Source organism: Pseudochaenichthys georgianus, chromosome 22, assembly GCF_902827115.2.
Source record: "Pseudochaenichthys georgianus chromosome 22, fPseGeo1.2, whole genome shotgun sequence".
NCBI classification, from domain to species: Eukaryota; Metazoa; Chordata; class Actinopteri; order Perciformes; family Channichthyidae; genus Pseudochaenichthys; species Pseudochaenichthys georgianus.
Window position 1 is genome coordinate 5,120,439 of NC_047524.1, and position 15,096 is coordinate 5,135,534.

At 38.2% G+C, this 15,096-nt stretch overlaps 1 protein-coding gene across 1 annotated transcript; it reads left to right on the forward strand.

The window, feature by feature from the left end:
• The first annotated feature begins 1,316 nt into the window (after nucleotides 1-1,316).
• manba (mannosidase, beta A, lysosomal) lies at nucleotides 1,317-14,172 on the forward strand. Its single transcript, XM_034112022.2, has 17 exons — nucleotides 1,317-1,612; nucleotides 2,493-2,587; nucleotides 2,660-2,765; nucleotides 3,283-3,456; nucleotides 4,197-4,320; nucleotides 4,650-4,819; nucleotides 4,960-5,070; nucleotides 5,824-5,975; nucleotides 6,093-6,210; nucleotides 7,305-7,391; nucleotides 7,790-7,957; nucleotides 8,699-8,917; nucleotides 9,355-9,519; nucleotides 11,036-11,180; nucleotides 11,996-12,138; nucleotides 12,527-12,784; nucleotides 13,470-14,172. Exons 1-17 carry the CDS (start codon nucleotides 1,415-1,417, stop codon nucleotides 13,692-13,694), a joined length of 2,658 nt encoding a protein of 885 aa, XP_033967913.1. The 5' UTR covers nucleotides 1,317-1,414; the 3' UTR covers nucleotides 13,695-14,172.
• Nucleotides 14,173-15,096: the final 924 nt, after the last annotated feature.

The following is a 15,096-nucleotide window of genomic DNA, read 5'->3' on the forward strand; positions in this document are numbered from 1 at the left end:
TGCTAAGCCTTATATTGGCTTCCTAGCTTAGTCTTCATCAGCCAGCATCCTTGGTATCTGTTGTCCACTGAGTTGATTCTCACTAAGTAGTCAATATAAGGCTTAGTCCTCTTGCCAAATAGTGAGCCTGTGTTGTATTATAAATGGTTCTTAATGATTAATAAAGTTTTTACAACCTAATTCATAACTAATTCATTTATTAATTAGGTTGTGAACACTTTATAAATCATTAATAAGCTTTTAAGACATGAGATAAACGGGGCAACTGTGACCGGTTGCTTGCCAAATAGTAAGCCCACATTTATCTGTACTGCTAAGCCTTATATTGGCTACTTAGCTTACTTCATCAGCCAGCATCCTTGGTATCTGTTGTCCACTGAGTTGATTCTCGCTAAGTAGTCAATATAAGGCTTAGTCCTCTTGCCAAATAGTGAGTTTGTGTTGATGTATGAAAACTGTTAGAACTGGTTTATAAATGGTTCTTAATGATTAATAAAGTGTTTACAACCTAATTCATAGCCTAATTATAAACCCTTTATGAATCCTTTATAAGGGTAGTCTTATTGTAAAGTGGTACCGGAATTTCACTAGTGTCTCAAACGTCCCTTCTGTGATGGCCCTTGCATATTTGGTTTTATTTCCAGCAAAACTGATAGTGAAATAAAAATAACTGCAGATGGTGATTATTTATACAATGAATACACTCAAATCAACTATTAAATATAAAGATGTACTAAATGTTTACTACACACTTACAGAGAATGCCCATTTAAATTAATTGTAAATAAAAAATCCTATATTTTACGTTTTGACATAATGCCACAAGTGAGAAAAGAAAAATATTTTATGGGAATGCTATGACTCCCTACAACTCGCCTAAATATAAAAGTAAAACTTATTTTTTTAAGAGGTTTGGATTTGAAACTAAGAACAATCTTAGAATAAATCAACTTTTGTTTATTTATTACATATAGCCACATTTATGAAAACCCCACCTATAGAAATACAAATCTAAATGATGCAAAAATAATTGCTAATCAGTGTAAATGTAACATAATTAATGATTTCATGCATTTTTGAATGTCATTCATTTTAAAAACATGTGTGTAGTAATTGTTTATATTCATTATACACACATATGTCCGTTTACTGGGTTATTTTGTATTGATTTATTTTAGCTATATTTACAATTTGTTGTTATAAAGGTTTTTTACATGATTTAAACCTGGTTTGTTTTTTGTTAATTGTTCAATAAAGAAACTCTTGCGCCAAGACTTATGTCACCTGACTGCCACGAGGGGTCACATGACCAAGACGGAAACGGCTGTCAGGGAAACAAAAACAGAACCTTGATAGCACACTTTTGAAGAGTATTTCAGTGATTTACCATGACAAAAACAACAAAGAAAAAGCCATGACTCTGTGTGAGAACTGTAATTGTGTTTCCGGTTTTTTGTTGTGTTTATTGTTCGGAGTTTTACCCCGGGTTTATTCAGAAACGTTAAGTTTAAACGGTAAGTGGAGTCTTTCAAACTCCAATGGTTCCGTGTCGCTGCCTGCGGAAGTACCCGGATGTGTTCATTCAACGCTACAGAAACAGGGATACATCCAGGTCGGTTCATTATGTGATATACAATAAAGAAGTATTACTATTTCCAACTCCTGATTCAGAGATTTGATGCTGGTTTTCATGATAATTCCACTTAAATTGTGGATTTAAGTGCATTTACTTAAGTACACTTTTTGGATATTTTACTTTCTGCTTACTTCTCTAAATTATAGTAGCCTATACTATACTTAAATTGTAAAATTGAGGTCATTTAAATTTGAGGTAGATTATTATATTATATTATGTTATGATACTTAACAACAATTTAGTTGGAAATGTCCTACTTTATAATATTACTATATTATATTATGATATATCGCATGTTAAGCAGTTTGTGTACCCAACTACATCCCATTGGCTAATGTTACACTTTTACTTTATTTTTCCGACTTTTAGGATTAATACAGTTTCCTAGTATTTTTTTTGAGCGTTTAATGAAGTGGATTACTCTCAGGCCAAAAACAGATTCATTATTTCACAAAAGAAAGCCAAAAAATAATAATGCATTTAGGGAATATGTTTATTTTTAGTGTGCCGAGCAAAACTTTGCAGTGAAAACCTAAATTAAATCCAATAAAATACAACTTTTACAATCCAAAAAGGTTGTGTACAATCAAAAGGTGCTGATTAAGACTATGTTGGTCTGATGGTGAAGTTGTAATGTCATAATAAAGCAAAATAGAAATGAAAATACGGTACTCTACATGTCAAATAGACATCTAAGTATCTCAATATTTCTTAAATCCTGATTTACTGCTCTTTTCTTGGCATAAAAAATGTAAACAAATGCTGCTCTATCAGCAGCAGGTAAAACAAAACCAATACTTTTTAAAGTATTTAAAGTAATTTCTACCAGCTAAATGTTTTCCATACTTTCTTTTAGGATCCATATTTCAGGTTTAATGATGTGTCTTATCGATGGATTGCCTTTGACAACTGGAATTACACAACTACATTTACTGTTTCTACCCAGCTCAGGTCAGTAAAACATGTATATTTATAAAGTATTTTCTGTATCCTGTTCCTGACTCCTGTTTTCTGCATTCACAGATCCAAACAGAAGGTGCTGCTAGTCTTCGACGGCGTTGACACGATAGCATCGATATGGCTCAATGGGATTGGTGTCGGGGAGACAGACAACATGTTTCAGAGATATGTAAGTGTTAGAAAAACATCACTCGTCAGTCACCGGCTTGAGCTTCAATATCAGGATACATGTATTTATTATCCTTGCAAGAATGGAAGTAGTCATCACATACAGAGCTGCATGGGATAAATAGTTCCCTGAATAGTGTCCTTGACATGCACTCACAACATGCAGAATACCGGTTCAAAGCAGTATTCAATGTTTAGTTCAGATTAGCTAAAGCCTGCGTAAGCAATAAACATGACAGTCATATGCCTATCTCCATAGAGGCTGAATCATCATGTTAATCACATAGCTATCATATTCCTAAAACAGTCCTGACGGTCTTCCAGCTAATCATTCATCCTGTTACGTACACAGCTACGTAGGGTCTTTGTTATCATGTGCTACTCTGATATTAGAAGAGTACATTCAGTATTTTCCCAACATTAAGGTTAATAGGAAAATAAGCATTTGACTATGCACTGTGCAAATTTTCCTAAATGCATTATTTCAATCATGCAAACACGTCCGTTTCCTGGTGCAGGCCTTCTCAGTCAGAGACGTTCTGAAGGACGGGGATAACGTGCTGAAGGTGAGCTTCCTGTCTCCAGTTCTCTATGCGTCCGATCAGAGGAGAGCGCACTCTGCATACAGAGTTCCTCCGGACTGTCCTCCAGACGTGCAGCACGGGGAATGTCACGTCAACTTCATCAGAAAGGTGAGTTTACCTCCTGCAGCGTTTCACATCTCCTCTGGGAACCTGACAGTTAAACAACCAGAGTGATTACACAAACATTTTCATCCCAAAACAAAGGACATAGGGTGTTGATATGCTGCACAGATTGTACATTTTTTATGTAGGCTACATTAGTGAATAAATAAATGTGTAATTCTTTTAGACATCTGCATCTTAAAGCTTTTTTTTTTTTAACAATTTGCCGATTCTAGCAATACTGATTTTTATGGTGTAAGTGTTTTGTTACATTTCGCCTCAGTCATATTTTGGCCAAATTGAGATATCTGCCTAACTCTTGTTAGTCATCTCTTTGACTGAGGCATACAAAGATGGCGCCCCCATGAAAAACCGGGCTCGGCTGACCACAAGGGAAGCATTAGCTCTTCTCTTTGATTCAAGTGAGGAAGAAGACCGGTCAGGAAGTGAGAGGGACACCGGGCGACAGATTGAAGAATGAACGGGAGTTAAAGCTTCAAGGGCATCTCCTGATTCATGGGCAGAATTTCACTCTTTGTGAAAACCTTAAAATATGGCTTAGGCAATGATGCGACGAGGCTTACCATTTAGTTGTTTGAGTTTTACCCCTTCACTAAACACTGACCTTTATCGCAGCCCAACCAGAATGATCTCCGCATTGTCTTTTAACGAATGATCTAAGCATGCAGAACAAATCACTTCAATCTTTCACAATAATAACACATTTAGCCAATGTTTCTGTGAAGGCGCAGAGCTCCTTCAGTTGGGACTGGGGTCCCTCGTTCCCCACCATGGGTCTGTGGAGGGGGGTCCGTCTGGAGGCGTTTGACGTCCTGCAGCTCGTCCTGCTCTCTTCTGTTCCTCTTTACAGTACGTCTACCTTAACCACCAAACCTCTTGTTGGATAAAACCCTAAATACATAAAGAACTTATTATTAACGCATTTAAACAAACTACTAATAGTAGATGAACTACTTTATTCAAAAGTTTACAGCAATTCTGGACACAGAATCAGCACTTTTGAAACAGGGCTGAAACAGAGGATTATGGGATGCTGCAATGATCTGTTTGGTGTTTGGAGCCAAACACTTGAGAGACATGTTTTGTATCAATCTGAGAGCTATAATATATTGTTGAAAAAGAGTATAATAGTGTACCCTTTTAATTTATAGTCTATATATATATATATCTCTGTCTAGGTGTGAGCAGCTCTCAGTGGAGAGTCCATGTTGAGCTTCGTGTCGATGCGCTTCAGACGACAAACGGTACAATCTCGCTCTCCGTACCGGAGCTGGAGTCAGAGCAGATCTTCCAGATGCAGTTTCTCCGAGGAAGGACCAAGAAAAGCTTTGACTTACACGTCAACACGGTACTCCATACCAGAGTTCCCAACTGGTCCAGCCTATATAAATACTTGACAAAATACAGAGTTAAATCTGATAAGTAAAATCTGAAAATGTGTTTCTTAACACTTAGAAGTTTTAATGCTTTTTTCTTCTTTTCTCTCAGAGCAGCGAGGTGAAGCTGTGGTGGCCCAACGGACACGGTGGGCAGCCATCTTACCTCCTCACTGTGGGAGGCTTTCAGGACGGATTCACAATCCTGAACACAGAGACTAAGGTCAGAGTTCACCTTGCTCATGTGCTACAGTATTTAGACATTTAAGTGATACAGTGTACTCTGACAATTTTTCAGTAGTAGAATTGGCTGAAATTACTTGTTTGCCGAAATCTAAATCCCCAGATTCCTACACATTTTCACTCTGAATTATGAGCGAGATGGACCGTTTTTCATTTATTTGTAGTTGCTTAATTTGACATGAAACAGGAGATTAGTTTATACCCATGATGACTAGAAAAGTAATCAGGGTCAAAATTAGGTGTAGAGTTAGAGTCACAAACACTTATCTTAAAGTGCTTTCTTTACCTCACCATTAAAATGTAAGCTCTTCAATTTGAAATGTCTAAATCTTGGGTGTAACTTTTCTTGGAAGTTTTTGAAAAGTGACTGGAGACTTTTCAACCATTCTTCTTATTGTGGAACATCATCAATCAGTTTTAGTGTACTATATACCTAATGATGCTTTCCATAAAGGAAACACATTTTCTTATCCAAATTGAAATGCTACTTCCATGTTGTAAACTACATCTGGATGCTGAGATTCAAATTCTTGGCATATACATGTTATTATACATTTTTTTCGCTTGAGGTTTTCAGGACACAAGCTTAAAATCGTATTCAAATGTACATTTTCACACTTTCTCTCAAGATATTGCTGTCCCTTTTGTTTAAAGGATTGTCACATTTTCCACGGAGATTAAACTGAATTCCCAAATGTGAGTGTTTCTTGGTCTGACTGAACAACTCCTGCAGGTTTATTTCCGTACAGTTGAGCTCGTTCAGGAGCCGGTGGTCGGGTCTCCGGGCTTGAGCTTTTATTTCCGCATCAATGGAAAACCAATTTTCCTGAAAGGCTCCAACTGGATCCCTGCGCACTCCTTCCAGGACCGAGTCACCCCTGATGTGTGAGTTTAGTGAGAGCTTAATGCGCTCTCTATACTGTCATATTGCTCAACCCTAGATCACTCATTGTTGTATTGCCTGGTTCTTTGTACAGATTTGTCTCTGCTCCCTGTTTGCAGCTTAAGGAACTTGTTGCAGTCGGCCGTGGATGCCAACATGAATGCCCTCAGGGTGTGGGGGGGGGGAGTGTACGAGCAGGACCTTTTCTACAGCCTCTGTGATGAGATGGGCATCATGGTAACTCAAAAATAATATCAATGTTTCTTTATTTAAAGTGCAGCTATCATGCTATTTTTAAGCAATAGCATAGGTGTCAGATATATAAAAATATATAAAAAACATATCTATGAAGTGTTTTGCTCAAAATACCAAACAGATCACCCATTCTAGCCATGCCTCATATCCCTCTATTTCACTTCCTGTTTCAAAAGTGCTGATTTGGGGTATAAAGCTTTACAAAAAAGGAAATTTGATTTAAAAAAAGGAGGGGGCTGAGCTCATGCGGGAGATTCTACCGGCAGCTACTGTCTAAACTAAATACTGCCGTGATGAAACGCCATATCATGGATTATCAAGGATTCTCTCTGAAACAGTCTGGAGCTCAAAGGCTTTCTCTCTTACCGGTTATACCACAAGGTGAGTTCCTTTGTATTTCCTGCTTCTTCACACACATGCTCTCCAGTACAGGAGTGTTAGCGATGCTAATGTAAACACCGACCATATTACGTCCAAAACAGTCGGGCATTGTTTCTGATAGCAACGTCTCTGATAGGGCCGTGGGTGTAAAGCCAGCCTACATTTCCAATATTACGTCATATCGGACGCAAATCTGGATCAGCTCCGTTGTAGCCCCGTTTTTAGAGATTTGGGTACGGAGGAAAAGAGAGAGGGCTTTATTTTCTGACGCTGCGTGAGTTCCCCGACACACCGGGGACACATATGTATGTATGCAAGACATCAAAAAGTGCATTTTGCATGATAGGTCCCCTTTAATAATAATACTACCAGCAGAAATGTTAAAATCAGAAAATCACTGGGGCTTTTGGAACATTTGGTTTTAAAGCCAACAGTATATAAAGTAAACAAAAATTATATTTTATTTATTGATGGTATAAAATACATAGTTGGCTTTTATTAAGCAGTGTTTTAATTGTATCTTGCTATTTCATTTGTTTTTCTTAATAGGAAAAACAGATAGAACCTAACTCTATAACACCGTTAATAGTACATCTATAAGTAATGTTTAAGCACCACTATCACTCATGAACATCATGTTGTATAACAGATGGATATTTTTGTAGATATAGCATTTAGATGTGTTTTTATTTCAGGTTTGGCAGGACTTCATGTTTGCCTGTGCGATGTACCCGACTGACGAAGACTTCCTCCAGACAGTGAGAGAAGAAGTCCTCCATCAGGTGAGCGGCGTATTTATTTAACATCATTTCAGTTTCATTTATATTGAGCAATGAGTCTTTTCAATGTTAATTTGACCGTGATTCAAGTTTTGTAATTGAAATTAATTGTAATTTGATAATTTTTACATTCAGTTATATGCGGATCTATCTTTAGATTTGTTACTGTGATAGAAAGTATGGATGGAAATTGGCTAAAAACTGCATAAATCATCTCTTCACTCTTGAGAATAATATTTGTTATGCCTGGCCCTTGTTTTATAAGACTAAATAATAACAATCAAAACATATTTTACCAAAGCCAACAAAACGAATGCGACTAACAGCATCTGAAGGTAGCTGAAGCATCCTAAAAGTTGGTTAAAGGTTGTTGCTTTTGTCTTTGTGCTTTCACTCCTCAGGTTCAGCGACTAAAGTCTCATCCCTCTATCATCATTTGGAGCGGGAACAACGAGAACGAAGCGGCTCTGGCCACAAATTGGTTTGACATCCCAGAGGCCGAGAAACCGACATACCTGACTGATTATGTGAAGCTGTACGTGGATAACATAAGGGGGATCGTTCAGGAGGTGAGAGGCCAATCGAACGCCATTTATCCCGAAAATACTTTGATCGGAAAATAGCTGTTGACAACAAGGAGCACAATATGTTATTTGTGAAGTTGAATATAAAAAATATATACACAATAACTTTTTTCATGTTATATCCCACCATTATTTTCAGTCTGCCTCTAAACTCTTTACCGTCCTAAAAAGGCTCACAAAAACAAAGAATCAAAAAGTAGAATGTTCTATCTTATATGTATGCATTTTTTATATTCCTGCATCCAACTTCCACCATTTCGTCCTATTATTGTCTTCTTTGAGGTTTTATGTTAAAGGCTTGTGTAACCGTTAGCCAATCAGCAGCCAAGGTACCCCACCTTATCACCTGAATCTCCTCCTAGAGCACCATTGAGTTCTTTGTAACCAAATGTCTCTCAGAGGGGCGTGGGGAGGGGATCCTTATTTTAATCTAAAGTCACAGACAGAGAATCAGCACTTTGGAAACAGGGCTGAAACAGAGGGGATTATGGGTAATGCTGGAATGATCTGTTTGGTGTTTGGAGCCAAACACTTCAGAGACATGTTTTGTATATATCTGAGGCCTATAATACATTGATGAAAAACAGTGTAATAGGGGACCTTTAAGGTTATTGTATGTTTCCATATTGGAGGAGCCAGAGACTCTAAGCTATGAGAAAACAAGCCTTTGAATCCTTTTAGAACCCTTAAAAAACCCTTTAAGTGATTATTTAATTTCTGCTTCAGGAGGACCATAGTCGCCCGTTCCTCGTCTCTAGTCCCACAAACGGCTTTGAATCTGAGCAGGAGGGCTTTGTGGCGAAGAACCCGTACGACGCTCACTACGGAGACACACACTTCTACACGTACACGGAGGACTGCTTGGACTGGAGGACTTTCCCTCGGACGCGCTTCGCCTCTGAGTACGGCTACCAGTCCTGGCCCTCCTTCTCCACGCTGCAGCCGGTGACTGGGGAACCTTTAAAATTAATATTTAGCTTTTCTTCTTGGTTGTTTTATCAGTAGATTGTTATCTAAAAAAGGTATAATGAAAAAGAACGGAGAAATAGATTGAGAAATAGTACAGTTAAGTGTAAATAATCACTAGTTGAAAATAGTTTCAGAGATTATAAAGTCATAACTCTAGGAGAGAAACTGATTTTTTTATCTGAAATTACATTTACTGTTTTTGTGAATAAACCATATCACTTTAGTTGTGATGAGATTTATGTAATATGTATCTCAAACACGTGAGTTTTTTTTTCTTGTAAGCTATTAATTTAAAAGCAGAGACTATCCTAATTTCTATTTTTGTAAAATGTATGAATACATTTTTTCCTCAGAGATATTTTAAGTGTTTTTATTTTTTACATCGTCTAAAGTTTCCCTCTGTTTTTTCTTAGGTTTCTATAGAAGAAGACTGGAGCTACAACAGTCCTTTCTTCGAGCACCGTCAGCACCATGACAGTGGGAACCAGCAGATGTTGCTGCAGGCGTCTTTACACTTCAACCTGCCCAATGCCACCGACCCCCACCGACGCTTCACAGATACTCTCTACATCACTCAGGTACATCACATAGACCTCCCAACGTTTGATAAACAGGTTTAAGAAGTATTTAGATCCTTCACTAGAAATCCTTTTATCTCAAAATAGTCCAGTACAAGTAGAATTCCTGAATCCCCAATGTGACTTAAAGGTCCCCTATTATACTGTTTGTCATCAATATATTACAGGTCTCAGATATATATATATAAACATGTCTCTGAAGTATTTGGCTCCAAACACCAAACAGATCATTGCAGCATTACCCATAATCCCCTCTGTTTCAGCCCTGTTTCAAAAGTGCTGATTCTCTGTCTGTTACTTTAGATGAAAATAAGGAGCCCCTCCCCACGCCCCTCTGAGAGACATTTGGTTACAAAGAACACAATGGTGCTCTAGGAGGAGATTCAGGTGATAAGGGGGGGGGGGGGGGGGGGGGGTTACCTTACCTTGGCTGCTGATTGGCTAATGGTTACACAAGACAACACATCGTTATGACATCATAAAGTGGCCAAAATCTGATCAGCTCATTTTCAGACAGGTTTTTATAGAAATGGATCAGGACAAAAAGAGAGAGAATCTTTTTTCCTGAAACTTTTAGAGTCTCTTTCCACAGAGGGGACACATGTTGACGTAGAAGAGACATGAAGAAGAGGGGACACATGTTGATGTAGAAGAGACATGAAGAAGAGGGGACACATGTTGATGAAGAAGAGACATGAAGAAGAGGGGACACATGTTGATGTAGAGGAGACATGGAGAAGAGGGGACACATGTTGATGTAGAAGAGACATGAAGAAGAGGGGACACATGGTGATGTAGAAGAGACATGAAGAAGAGGGGACACATGTTGATGTAGAAGAGACATGAAGAAGAGGGGACACATGTTGATGAAGAAGAGACATGAAGAAGAGGGGACACATGTTGATGTAGAGGAGACATGGAGAAGAGGGGACACATGTTGATGTAGAAGAGACATGAAGAAGAGGGGACACATGTTGATGTAGAAGAGACATGAAGAAGAGGGGACACATGTTGATGTAGAAGATACATGGAGAAGAGGGGACACATGTTGATGTAGAGGAGACATGGAGAAGAGGGGACACATGTTGATGTAGAAGAGACGTGAAGAAGAGGGGACACATGTTGATGTAGAAGAGACATGAAGAAGAGAGGGACACATGTTGATGTAGAAGAGACATGAAGAAGAGAGGGACACATGTTGATGTAGAAGAGACATGAAGAAGAGGGGACACATGTTGATGTAGAAGAGACATGAAGAAGAGGGGACACATGTTGATGTAGAAGAGACATGAAGAAGAGGGGACACATGTTGATGTAGAAGAGACATGAAGAAGAGGGGACACATGTTGATGTAGAAGAGACATGAAAAAGTGGATTTTGAATAATAGGTGACCTTTAAGTAGAAGTAAAGTAAGTACACTTTTACGTGTAATTTACTTTGTCACTGTCCACCACTGCTGATTAACAGATCATTTTAAAAGTGTTTGATGTAGGTTTGATCGTGTTTCTTGTCCAGGTGATGCAGGCTCAGTGTGTGAAGGCGCAGACGGAGTTTTATCGGAGAAGTCGGAGCGAGATCCTCGAGGGCAAAGGAGGCACGATGGGCGCTCTCTACTGGCAGCTCAACGACGTCTGGCAGGCGCCTTCGTGGTCGTCCATCGGTGAGTGAAGCCGCACTACGCAGCAAACTTATAATAGTTTTAAATGTTTATTTTATATCGCTCTTCAATCGCTCTCAAGTTTCATACTGTTAACCTTTCACATTTTACTATTTTGCACATTTATGCACCATACTACTAATTGTAAAATGGCACAGATCTTTCAATTTTTTTATTAAATTGAACTGTACATTTCTCTTTTCAGTCATTTGTATTGTTTTAGTTTTCATTTCTTGTTTTTTTTTAACCAGGCAATATCTTTTCATTTGAGTTTTTCTTAAAGGATATCATTTTTAATTTATTTTAGTGTATTCAAATATTTTTCACAGCCCATTTTCACTCTAGTTTTAGTTTACAATAATAAGCCAACGCACAAGTTTTTGATGGCACCTTGTTATTAATTTATATTTTGAAGTTATTCATACTAATTTGAATAAAAAATAATAATAATATAATTGGTGATGAGCATTGCTAATCCTTAGTTTGATTAGACAGGGTTGTGTCAAAATATTTCATTTGAGGTAAATACCATTGTTATATATTAAAATATTGGATGTATTTGAAAAAGCAGTTTAAAAAAAGGTGTGTGTGTGTGTGTGTGTGTGTGTGTGTGTGTGTGTGTGTGTGTGTGTGTGTGTGTGTGTGTGTGTGTGTGTGTGTGTGTGTGTGTGTGTGTGTGTGTGTGTGTGTGTGTGTGTGTGTGTGTGTGTGTGTGTGTGTGTGTGTGTGTGTGTGTGTGTGTGTGTGTGTGTGTGTGTGTGTGTGTGTGTGTGTGTGTGTGTGTGTGTGTGTGTGTGTGTGTGTGTGTGTGTGTGTAGAGTTTGGTGGGAAGTGGAAGATGCTGCATTATTTTGCACAGAGCTTCTTCTCCGCCCTCCTGCCGGTCAGCTTCGAGGACGAAGGCATGCTGTTCATCTACGCCGTCTCCGACCTGAGTCACGACCTGAAGCTCAGCGCTGTGGTACGTTTCTTATTTAAACTCTGTCTTCACATTGCATTTACAACAACTGAACATGTATTCAGTGACACGAAACAGCTTCTAAGCTAATTGTTTTATCTATTCACAAAGGGTCAATAATGAGGGTTTAAAATCTAACTTAGTTCAAATATTTCAAAGCATGGCAACATGGAAAAAATATGCAATTCAAGAAACTGTAATTCTTCCCAGTCAGAAACAGGTTTATTACCAGGTAGGTTTACACGTACAAGGAATTTGACTTAAAAGTAAAACAAGAATTAAAAACACGGGTAGAGAACTAGAGATTTTTTTTTTTTTAATATATAACAGTATTGCAAACAATCTCTACTATTGAAAAAGTGTGTCATCTATCGATTATCTTGTCTCTCAGGTGTCGGTGTACGACTGGTCTGCTCTGGATCCGGTCTGCAGCCGGAGGTCCGACTCGCTCCTGATCCCCGGAGGAAGTGCGGCGGCCATTTTTAAGCAGCGAGTGGACCCCCTGCTGGGCGGATGCGGGCGCTGCAGCCGCCTCACCTGCCTGCTGGCCTTCCATCTGGAGGACAGCAGCGGGCAGCGCGGACCCACAAACCATCACTTCCTGAGCTCCCCTAAAGACGCTCAGGGGCTCCAGAGACCCAACATCACCGTAAGACTCCCTGCAACCTGGATTTTTTGTATTCACTAATTCCCGGATTATAAATAGTACAATAACTAAGGATTCATTTCTTATCTTTTAATCATTCTGTGATTCCATTTGTGTGAAAAATCACTATTACATAATGTCATCAGGAAGATACAAAAAATATATAAAATGCTTATTGTAATTACTTACCTTATCAGAGTTTAAAGATACATATTTTAAGCTTTGGTCACTTTGTGAGCTTGTGCAATTTTTTTTCCATGACATCTATTTGCTGACTATGGAAAAGAAAATATACGTGGTATCTCGCTTTTGTTAAAGCAGTGATAATTATAACTCTTTTCGAGCTGGGAGCACAAAGTAATTTGAACATTTCTTAAATATGTAGCATTCAAAAAGACAAAACTATCACAAAAAGAGCAACTCAAAATAAATTGCAAAAAGCCAGAACACAGATAAAGAGCTGAATAAAACGTACTTTCACTAAGTTTTCCAAAAGTAAAGCATTTGAAACTTAAAAATACACCTACAATTAGGTCTTTACAACACAGAGCTATACTGTGTTCAAAAGCAAGACCAGTTGTCAGACACAAAGGCAAAATGTGCTGTTTTGCGAGTAATTTTAATAGCCATTTCTACTGATACATCAGTCTCATGCTGTTATAAACTCCTTTTGTGTGTGTCCTTGCAGGCCTCAGTGCAGGCGGATAAAAGCCTCCTCACCGTCACGCTCCACTCCTCCGCTGTAGCTCCCTTCGTGTGGCTCGATGTCGGAAACATCCCGGGACGCTTCTCCTCTAACGGCTTCCTGATGCTCTCTGCAAACACCACGGTCAGTTTTAACGCCTGGCGCCCGACCAGCGCTGCAGAACTCTCCAAAGCACTCACCATCACTTCTTTAGCAGACGTTTACTGACCTGAGAGCAGCAAACAGACATGAGGAGGTGAACAGTATAAAAACATACCATGGACAAAGTTTTCAAAATATATTTTTATTCTAGAGGTGTCGCGAATCGGTATCGATGAGAAATGTGTCGTTTATAGACAACATGTAGTCTGAATTGGGTTATGTCTCATCCAGGGTGTTGTGTCCTGAAAACAGTTGTATTATTGCGTGTTTCCCATCTCTCAGAATAACAGAATGAAAAGTAAAAAAAAATGACTTATTTGATATACCGGTATTGACAATAGTCGTGATGTTTATAAGATGAGATGTTTATATTTTGATCATTTTATACATTGGATTTATTGTATAAAAAATCAAGTGATGATGATGATAATAACAAATATGAACATATTTGTGCAGTAATGGTTACAGACTCTCGTATTTTAAGTGTAATGTATTTGCCAAAAAAGAGACAAATGCACAATAAAATGTAAAAATGATAATTTCAATATAACTTTAATTGTATTTTATTTCTTCTAAATGGGTTTTCTTGGCCAACCTTGCTTGCCTTTTTTTCACACTATATTTCGTAATTTGAATTGGCCACTTACATGTGTACCGTTTGGCTGGCTTGCGTACTGGTGTAAAAACAAAAAAGGCCATGTTGTCTTACTCGTCCGGTTTGTAAAATATTAAGTTATAGTAATAATAACAGTACTAATACAAATCGTAGTTATAATAGGATCTGATTTATAGAATTGAACCCTCCTGTTATCCTAAGATTGACTTTACACCCTTTATCCTCTTGGGTCAATTTGACCCCAATAGTTTAAAACTCAAGACAATGATCATATTCCAGATGTTAACCAACATGTATGTCTCTGGTGCTTTAGTTATCTTAGTTGACTACCTAAATAACTATTTAAATAAAACATTACCCCAACCTTCCCCCCCACAGACCCCTTTATACATCCAGAATTCCTATTATGTGACTATCGAAAAATATATAAATCACCATAAAATCTCACGTACTGAAATAAAATGTTAAAGTAAGATTTTTTTGATGTTGTTAAAGGACCAATAACTAAAGCAGAGGGTAGTTTTTTTTTTGTACAATGATACATTTGTATGTAATAGTCACCTCAATATCATCCTACACAATCAACACAAATAGGCCTATGTGTAAAATGTTGATTTTTTTTTATGTTTTATACTACTAAAACAGCCTGGGGTCAAATTGACCCCAAGGAACACACAAAGCGTACAAAGTGCGTACAGGACATTTAAAAAAGATGTTCATGTTCACACACGGCGGCGTGCCGCTTCAACGCTTCTGCCCATTCACTTTGAATGGGGTGACGTCACGATTCGCCGAACTGCATTGTGGGAGAAAAGCGTAGCTTCTCTCGCGGCGCTCGCTGGAAAAGTAGAG